General features: G+C 41.4%; 1 protein-coding gene across 3 annotated transcripts in view; it reads left to right on the top strand.

Annotated features, from left to right (window-relative positions):
* pdzd2 (PDZ domain containing 2) overlaps nt 1-10,562 on the top strand; it is a 108,211-nt gene that overhangs the window by 33,607 nt on the left and 64,042 nt on the right. For all 3 annotated transcript variants that reach the window (XM_050049932.1, XM_050049930.1, XM_050049931.1), the window contains one exon: nt 3,074-3,587. In XM_050049932.1, coding sequence (XP_049905889.1) covers nt 3,074-3,587 — 514 coding nt within the window. The remainder of the gene's footprint in view (nt 1-3,073; nt 3,588-10,562) is intronic.

Here is a 10,562-nt window from a genome sequence, read left to right as displayed (position 1 = left end):
CGGACGCATCTGGCTGGATTTGTTCCCGGACCGCTGCGGCAACAGCCTTGTACATGGGGCGCCTGCTCTACCCACTAACCAACCGACGCCCCACCTTCTGGTGTTCTTTGTGTTGTGGTAAAAAGGTCAAGGAAAGTCAATTTTATTTATATGGCCCAGCATCACAAATCACAGATTTGTCTCAAGAGGCTTTACAGTCTGCACAGCTTACAAAACCCTTTGTCCCTAGACCCTCCCATCAGATCAGGAAAAACTGGCAGAAAAAAACTTTAACGCCAGGAAGAGCAACTGAGGAGGGACGGACAGACATGCAATAGATATCATGAGTACAGAGTAATGACAATCCAAATGACAAGATGTATACATAGAATGTGAACACATGAAGAAAAGCACAGCAACTGACTCTTCAAACTAAGAAATGTAGCTGAAAAGTAAATCTGACTGTGATGTGTGACTAAGCATTTGTTGAATCAGCTTGAAGTGTTTTGCAGTGGATCTGGGTCTTTTTCAGAGTCGATGCTTTTTCTTCTCTCTCTTCTTCTTCTTCTTTCTTTGTTTCTATTACTTGTAATACAGTTTCACTCACTAACTTCACTGCTGAGCTCCAGAGATGCTGCTGCGACTCTGTAGACACAGCTTTGTACACAACCACAGGAGGAACCAGATTCACATTTGAACTATTCTAAACTACTGATTTAGAGGAAGAAAACAAAAAATTAAGCCGCTTGCTGCACAGGAAACTGTTCTCATCCTAGGTCATCAAATACCAACGCTTTCTCACACCCCTTGGAATGTGATGCCGACACCGAAGGTACCTTTTGGTGTCTCTATGAGACTCACCCTTTAGCTGTATGTGACGCATAGCTGTCGCCTGTGTGAAGCACGTTGGAACATGTGGTTAACACCCATGGTTAGGTTTAGGCAGCAAAATCACTTGATGTGAGAAAAAAGCATCATGTTTTAGATTAAAATAAGTACGTAAGTAGATAGTAGATACTAGGTGTGGGAATCACCAGAGGATACATGATACGATATTATCACGATACCTAAGTCATGATACAATATTGCAGTTTTAAATATATTGTAATATGCTGAATATTGCAATAAAATATATTGCGATATGTTGCAATCTATTACCTTTTTTCAACTGTAAATTATGTCTCCAAAGTAGGGCTGCTCGATTATGGAAAAAATCATAGTCACGATTATTTTGGTCAAAATTGAACTCATGGGGGCGTCAGTGGCTTAGTGGATAGAGCAGGCGCCCCATGTACAAGGCTGTTGCCGCAGCGGCCGGGGTTTGACTCCAGCCTGTGGCCCTTTGCTGCATGTCTCTCCCCCATTCACACTTCTCTATCCTATCAATTAAAGGCAAAAATGCCCTAAAAAATATCTTTAAAAAAACAACAAAAAACTCATGATTATGTAAACGATTATGCAGCACACGTGATGACTTATGTTGTTTACACGACGGCATGTCATTTCTGTCTCTACATGGTCACACGTTTACAATTCTCCTCTGCTCTGCATCGCGCACGGCAGAGTTTGGCCCTGATGCGCGCGCACACACACACACACACACACACACACACACAGACCAACCCCTCAAAATAACATCTCCAGATGTCCATGACCAAAAATCCTTTACCCTCAATTTCATTAATTTTGAAATTGTTTGACCTCAAAATCGTAATTGCGATCACCAGACGATTAACTGCACAGCCTTACTCCAAAGGCAAACTTTGTCAACATCTGTTTTATCTCATAAGATAAAGTTTTCAGTCTGTTCATGATACTTAAGCCATTTTTTTGCAGCAGCAAAAATGTATCTTGTGGACTGAAAAAGCAATTGATTATATTATTTTAGTAGGCTACTTAATGTTTAATTTGTATTAGTAATATTGATAATTTATAAAATAAAAATAAAAAATACTTGGCGCTGTGTGATGATATGATATTGCTACACAACAATATTGCAGTACTATGCTGTATCAATTTTTTCCCCCAAGATAGATACACAAAGATCACCATCCGTGGATGGGTTTACACTGAAGTTAAGTGAAAGCTTGTTGCATCTCATAGAGATGTCCAAGACCCATTCTCAAAACGCGAATGGGTCTTGGACACGGAGTGTACATTTCCTCTATTCTCGAGGGGCGATATCAACGGCTGTCACTCAAAATGCCCCTTCACGCAATTGGAAAGACGGAAAACCAATCAGAGTAAATGAAACGTGTGACGTAGGCTAGCACAAAGCCACTGTAAACAGACCAGCAAGCAAATGCAGCGCGCAGCGGAGATAAACTGTGATGATGTCTGGGAAAGAGTGTTGCCATCTTTGCAGATTTCCTCCTCACTGTGGACTCCCGAGTTGCATGGCTGTGATTCCCAGCTTGGTCGCTTCTCTGACCTGCTCCTCCATGAGAGCAACTAGCAGAGAAACAACAATAGCCACTGGGTTTTCACTGAGTCCCATCTTTTTCCCGATCAACGGAGCCAGTTGGTAAATTAAACTTTTACCAAACCCCATAGGACAAAGGGATGTTGTATGCTGTAAAGCCCTCTGAGGCAAATTGTGTTTTGTGATATTGGGCTTTTATAAATAAAATTGAATTGAAAGTTGAATAGCAGTAGGGGTTGAGCAGGACCATGGCAGCAGGCTCAACAACGATCCAAGAAACCTGCAAAGCGAGAAAGTGCCAAGACTCCAGGAAAGTTAGTAACATGCATTAATGGGACATGAATACATGCGGATGGAGAGAGAGAGAGAAAGGAGGAGAAAGGAGCTCACTTTATCAATGGAAGCACCCCGACAGTCTAGGCCTACATAGCAGTCTGACTAGGGGCAAGCCTGAGCCAGCCCCAACTGTAAAACCCTACCCAAGTCCACTTTTCACATTTAAAAACAAAATGTTAGTTTATATAAGAAATGCAAGACGAAGATGTAAGAAATGCGTCAAGCGCTCATCTACTCCCACAGAGGTGAAAATGTGAGATGTTAGGACTGTAGTTTTTCTTATAATAATTGAACCTGGATGCAGTGACAACATTATCCCACAATATTTTCTTACAGTTACCTGGCTGACCAGTGCTGGAATGGAGGCTGTATCTACCTCATCATGCTGCGGCGAGTCAAGCGAAAGGCTCCTCTCCCTCCCTGTAACGTCAATGGCAGCATCAGTGCCCCTGTCAGCAGTGATGGCTGTGAAGAGCAGAAGCAGGCTAGAGCTACCTCTGAGCCCTCTGACAGCTCGGCAAACTGCAAACGCATGCGCAAGTTTGGTGTTATATCACGATCATCCTTCAACCGAGACAACAGGGACAGTACTGACTCAGAGCTCCAGAGCTGGAACAATGGCTACAACTCTTCAATTCCCACTGATGCAGGAGTCAGTTCTCCAGGAGATGACTCAGGTTGCATTCTCTCCACACACACACCCACTGAGGAAAGCCCGGACACCTTTCCTCAAATGAGAACTGTTCCCCAGCGTCAACACAGTGGAGGCACTGCCACTCTGCCTGCAAGGTGTCACAGTCAGCTGATAGAATTCAAAATGGATTCATTCAGCAGTGAACCTTCAAGTCAGGTAAGACACGCTGCTCACATACAGGACTTTGATTTAAAGGCCCAGACACACCAAACCGTTTTCAGAGAGCTAGTGGCGAAAAAGGCCCTCTGCTGTGTCTTCTGACATCACCGTGTCTCAGTCAGAAAGTTGCACATGAACACACTGCAAAGACTACAGCTGGCACCCAACCAGCATCTATGTTCTGCGCCTGCATGAGAGGAAGAAACACCAGCAGACGGCGGTAGTTTGTAATCGTCATTTAAAAAGGGAAACCAGAAGACCGTCTTGATGCTAATTAGCCTGTTAGCACGTTAACAACACAATCCAAGAAAGTTGAAAGAACAGAGCATATTTACAGTGTGCCAGTGAACAATAACACAAACCATTAGGAAACATTTCTGCTAAAGAGCTCAATGGCTAAAGAAAAATAGTCTGACCTCATGGAACAAGTTTGGTCTTGCTCCCTCTGGACTTAAGCTCTTTGCTTACTTTCCCCACTTCCATTTCTCTTCTTTTGCTTTGAGCTGAAGTGCCAATCAGAGTGATTTCATTTACCCACAGGCACCACCGTCGTTGATTTATTGTGGGGAGACACAGCAGTGACCATGGCGTCAGACGCTCATTGATGACCCAACATTGGCTGATGGCCGACCGTTGGCTTGGTGTGTCAGGGCCTTAATGCACAATCACATGGGACAAGTGAGGGGTCACACTACTCACTCAATTCAAATTAATTCAATAGGCGTTATTGGCATGATAGTTGTAATGAGTTGCCAAAGTTTAGTCCCTAAATTTTTTTGCATTTTTTCATGACTTAGCAGGAAAACAGTTGACAGTGGTTTCTAGTCAGGAAGAGTTGTTAGGTTTTCAGGGGTGGGTGACTTGATTTAGATACACAGCAGAACTTACCACTGGTCATTTAGCCCACCATCATTCCTTATGTCAGGTCATCTGTCAGGAGATGGTGGCGGGAACGGAGAAGTGTATACATAATGTGATATTTGACATTCTGGGGGCCATTTCTGTATGTAAATAAGTCTGTACATCCACAAGCAGATGGATGTAGAACAGGTGAAATCATTGTTCACTGTGTGTAGGTGTGTACATTTTCTTGTTTGTGCGGACAGTTTCCATGCAGACATTTAGATAAATTGATAAATGAGGCCTCTGAAGATGTCTGTAGGGAATAAGTCTGTATAACAATCAGGACTCTTCTTGCATTCAGAGCAATAAGCATTTGAGTTTATGTCTCTCTGTACTGCAGATTGAACTCCAGGTTATGGCAGTGGGCCCTTCTCCTTTGAGCATTATTTAGAGGGAAACAGGAAACCTCTGGTGATGAACCAAATGATTATCATGTAATTCTCAGCCCAGCTTGGCAGAAGAAAATGATCACATTGTATGATTCTACAAACCATGAAACATTTGTATGTTTCATTCATATCATATTAACATTTCTAAAGTGACTTAGTATAGGAGCTGACTTTGTCATTGGGAGGCGAAGGGGATGGGTGGAGGCACCTACCAAGCTGCAGACCACTGTTCGAGACAAACAAACAACAAAACTGGTTGTTTCTGAACGACCCTTTGCGGTGTTTTTTTATTTTTTTATTTTTTTATTTAAACATTAACATAATCCAAACAAGACAAATATCATGAAATGGCACAAAAACAAAACAAAGCCACTCCAAAACAATACAACAATTAAAACGAGAACACAACAAAACTTCACAAACATACAAAACATAAACCAAAGACAAACAAATAAATAGAAAAATCTCATCCTTCTTCTAGACTTGGCCTTAATGAATTCCATTTTTTATCATAATCATTCCTTGTTCCCTGTCTGTTAGCAATAATACCTTCCAACATAAAATAATGTTTTAAGAAAGCAAGTAAAGTGGGAAGAGTCAGTCTTTCTTTTCCTTTGCTTTTAGGCTCTTGCCTAACAAAATAACAGTGTTTACAATGCTAGGACATCTATTTCCCAGTTCACCAACTAATATTGTTTAAAACAATATCATGAATAACTTTTTTAATTCTAGAGGCGATGCATTTAGATAGAATTCTGTTAACACAGCACAATAAAGTTAGAGGTCTCCGATTTTTTAATTCAGCTGGATCTTTGTATTGACCATTTCCCTCTTGTTTTAAAAGAAGCTAGATCAAGCCCTCCTGCTGGGTTCCAGTCACTCTACCAGTTTCAAATGAGTAATTAAAGCATGCTAGCAAGGTATCTTTTATATAGTCATAAAATATCTTATAAAATTCGATTGGAATCCCATCTAGACCTGGTGATTTGCCTGATTTAAAAGAGTTAATTGCTTCATACAACTCATTCTCAGAAATCATACCTTCACAATTTTTTTTCTGTGTTTCTGATAATTTTTTTGTGATATAAAGCAGGGAAAGGGTTGGTAGAGATCTGGTGGTGGTCTACTCTGTTCTTCTAGGGTGTAAATATTTTGAGAAAAGGATTTTCCTTCTTCTAAGATTTCATCTGAAGATGATAGCACTAAACCATTGTCAGTCACCAAGTGAGTCATATTTTTTCTTGTTTGATTTCGTTGCATAAGTTTTAAAAAAAAAAAAATAGGCTGTGCATTTCTCACCCTTCTCCATCCATGTAGCTTTAGACCTATTTATAATGCCACTGGCTTTTTTATGGTAAAGTCTCCAAGTTCTCATAGAGATCTGGGGTGCTTGATTATCTTTGTCAATTTCTTCATTTAAACTATTTATTTCTTGTAGCAATTTATTTTCGTAATGCACACATAACTTATGTTTCCAAGAAGAGTATTTTATGGAATGTCCCCTAAAAGAACATTTAAATGAATCCCATACAATATGGGGATTAGCACTACCAATATTATGCTTAAAGAAATCAGAAATAAATTTTTTGTTTTTTCAATGAACAAATCGTTCTGTAATAAGGATTGATTAAACTTCCAGAACCCCCAGCCCCTGGGAGAATCATCAGTCATCACATGGAGGGTTATAAGGGAATGGTCTGAGTGCATACGTTCAGTTATGTCTGTCATTAATATCTTGGAACAGAGTGAGAAAGACACAAGGAAATAATCATTTCAACTGGCCTGTTTTTTTCTACGCCATGTATACCTAATTTTTGTAGGGTTTCTCAAACGCCATATATGAAGCAAGTCAAGAGAAGACATAAGAGTTTGAATGGCTTTTGATGCCTGTGGGTGATAATTAACTGAGTAACTTCCAGACCTATCTGTCATTGAATCCATCACCATATTGAAATCTCCTGTAAAAATAACATGGGCCCCACAATCTTTTAAATTTTGTACAGCCTCCTGAATACTTTCAAAAAATATAGCATCATCAGTATTAGGTGCATACAAATTAACCAGACATAATCGTATAGATTTGATTGTGAGATCTACAATAATCCATCTTCCATCTGAGTCTCGTAAAGTTGTATGGATTACATATTCAGTATTTCTCTCAATAAGAATTGAAACCCCCCTTTTATTGCTACTCCTGTGACTGAAGGAAATATGTCCTCCCCATTCTCTCATCCATTTAGTTTCGTCATTTGGCATAGAATGTGTCTCTTGTAAACATATTTTTATCTTTAAGCCATTTAAAAACCTAATTTCTTTTCACATTATTGGCTAACCCATTGCAATTATAGCTACCAATAACCAGCTCGTTGTTATTCATAGGGTGAATTAAAATCGTATTAGATTATAGTCTGCATTACGTGAACATAAAGGGAACATTCTCATATTTGGCCAACTTTTAGAATCAAAAAAGGAATACAATACACAACATAACATTAAACAATCACATATAAGCCTAAACATACCAACAAACAAACAGGACAAACATATAAGAGAATAAAAATAAAAGATTGCCTTAAGTGGTTGAGGAGGGAAAAAAAACACTCAAATAGGCCTACAAGTATATTGTGGAGGCATAATTAAGATGTCAGCTAAAATATCCAAATAATATGGCAAAACAAAATTATAAAATTTAATTTTATTTTATTTTTTCATTTTATTTTTCCCCTATCTTCCTAACCCCTACCGTCCATGCACAACTCCACTTTGTGATCATGTTGCATCAGAAAACACCACAGTCAGATGGGCAAATACTGAATCATTCTAGAGCCCATAGATTATTGTCACTTAAAGGAGCTATATGTAAGAAATCTAAAGCAAATAGTTGTAAAAATAATACTAATATGTCACAGAGACTAAGGAATAATGTTCATATAACATACTGATCTCACCGACAACAATAGTACAGCCAGAATATTTGCATCTAAAAAATTTATTTGCAGTCCGCAAATCATGTTTATGTTTTGAATTTGTGTTTTGGCCTGTTGCGCCACCCACCGTCTACCAGTCACACAGTCAGTAGAGTCTCAGCATCCAAGTTGCCAGTCACGACTGAGCTACAGTGGCTGACGGTGCGACTAAACCCAAACAACCTCGTTATGAGTCCCAAAAACGCCAAGACAAAACTCGAGGCAAAGCAAGGGTCTATATAGGAGATGCTTTTGAGCGGTGGAGACGGTTGAAAGCGGAGAAGAATTTGAAATTGGATGCCAAAGTGGCTATTCCTCTCCTCGACAGGTAAGCTTTAGCTATAATGACCCAAAACACACCTAGTAGATGACAACTGCCTTGCTGAGGAAGCTGAGGTCATGGAGGAGTGGGAGAGGATTCCTGAAGCAACCTGTGAGCTCTGGTGAATTCCATGCCCACAAGGGTTAAGGCAGTGCTAGATAATAATGGTTGGCACACAAAATATTGACACTTTAGGCACAATTTGGACATGTTCACTGTGGGGTGTACTCACTTATGTTGCCAGCTGTTTAGATGTTGATGGCTGTGTTTTGAGTAATTTTCAGAGGAAGGTAAATCTATACTACTATACAAGCTGTACACTGACTACTTTAAGTTATATCAAAGTGTCATTTCTATAGTGTTGTCCCATGAAAAGATATAATGAAATATTTGCAAAAATGAGAGGGGTGTACTCACTTACGTGAGATACTGTAAATTTTAGAAGATAATTACGTCGGGTGGATGGCTGGTGGATGATTGATGAGTGCACGAGGAGTCGGGTGTGCTCAAACGCCATCCGCGCATCTCTAGCACACACACACACACACACACACACACACACACACAGGTGAGCACACTAGAGCACGGCTAGGAACGCATTTTCCTGACTGAACCCGACCCGAGTCCGACGCAGTTTGTTACCTGATTTAGTTATTGTTATGGACGGTGTGTAACTGTCCATTAAAAGGCTGCTGTTACGCACAGTCAAACACGCCGCTGCACAGACTCAATTGCAGTGGAGCCTGTGTTGCATTCAGGTGTTTTCACGTAAATAACATATTCTAGCATTTGGATAGACCATAGCACAACACAGCAGCATGTCAAGTGGGCCGAACCTGAGCAAAATTTTTGACTCGTTATCAACAAAGGAGTGTCCCTTCTCCTGTAGATGTAAGTAGACAGCCGAGTCTCGACCCGAGGAGCTGGCTCTCAAGCTGGAACGACCATCGTTAAACAGAGGGGGTGGCTTACGACACTACTTATCCCCCACCTACAATGCAGTCTTGGGATCCCTCCCCAGACGACTTCACACCCATTCACCCCTGGTCCCATCTGACCCTAACAACTCACATGGTGGCCAGGTGGGTCAACGACTCACATTGTGACCTTAACGACTCTGAAACTAAGCGCTCATGTGACCCCTACGACTCTGCAAGGGTTCCCACCCACACAGCGTTTATAGCCTGCAACTTCATACCAGTCATTTAGAACTGAAGAAGGTTCTTGGATGAGAGGCGAAACGTCTTCAAGAAACGCAAGCAAGTCCAGTTGCCTACGATGTAGCTCTTACCATGACCTGGATGACTGAGAATCTTCACCGACAAATACAGGGGAATATCACCTTTGTCCACTACAGGGAAGATCATTGCTCGCATCCTTTTTAAGAGACTTCTCCCTCTATCAGAAGAGATCCTGCCTGAATCCCAGTGTGGTTTCCGTCCTGCCCGTGGTACAACTGGCATGATCTTCACAGTCAGACAGCTACAAGAAAAATGCAAGGAGCAGAAGCAACCACTATACATGGCCTTCATAGATCTCACTAAAGCCTTTGACTCAGTCAACCCTCAGGCCCTCTGGATAGTCTTATCCAAATTTGGATGCCCAGAAAAGTACATCAGGGTCCTGAGACTCTTACAACAGCTGCTGTCCTCTGCCATGGCAGCAAGACTGAACCCTTTCAGATGGAAACTGGTGTCAAGCAAGGCTGTATCATTGCCCCCACCCTGTTCACAGTATTCATAGCCGCCATCCTCCATTTTGTTGGAAACAGTGCACCCAGTGGTGTCCACATAATCTACAGAGCAGATAGTAAACTATTCAGCCTAAACAGATTCAAAGCCAAATCTAAGGTCCTCCATACTTCCATCACAGAGTTACAATATGCAGACAGATGACAATGCTGTTGTAGCCCATACAGAAGAAGATCTTCAGGCCACCCTCAATGCTTTCGCAAGGGCCTACCGGCTTCTTGCTGTCACCATGAACATTAAGAAGACTAGGGTCCTCCACCAACCCCCACCAGACACCTCTGTATCCCCGCCAACAATAACAATCAAGTCAGCATGGGAGACAGGCTTGACAAACTCACTGCAGGCACACACCTAGATGACACAGGGATCATCACAAATGTTGACCACTTCCCTTATCTGGGAAGCCACCTCTCCTTTAAGGCGGACATTGACTGTGAAATAAACCACCGAATCTGCTGTGCCAGTGGCGCTTTTTCAAAGCTTCGCAAAAGGGTCTTTGAAAATCCTGACCTACTTGCCAAGACCAAGCTGCTTGTGTACAAAGTCAGGCACACTGCCAACACTCCTCTACGGTGCAGAGGCATGGTCCACTTATAGTAGACATTTAAGAAACCTTGAGTCCCATCAGAGATGCCTACGAA

This window comes from Epinephelus moara, chromosome 8 (genome assembly GCF_006386435.1).
Source record: "Epinephelus moara isolate mb chromosome 8, YSFRI_EMoa_1.0, whole genome shotgun sequence".
Taxonomy (NCBI): Eukaryota; Metazoa; Chordata; class Actinopteri; order Perciformes; family Serranidae; genus Epinephelus; species Epinephelus moara.
The sequence above is the reverse complement of the archived record's forward strand: the minus strand, read 5'-3'. Positions and strand labels throughout refer to the sequence as shown.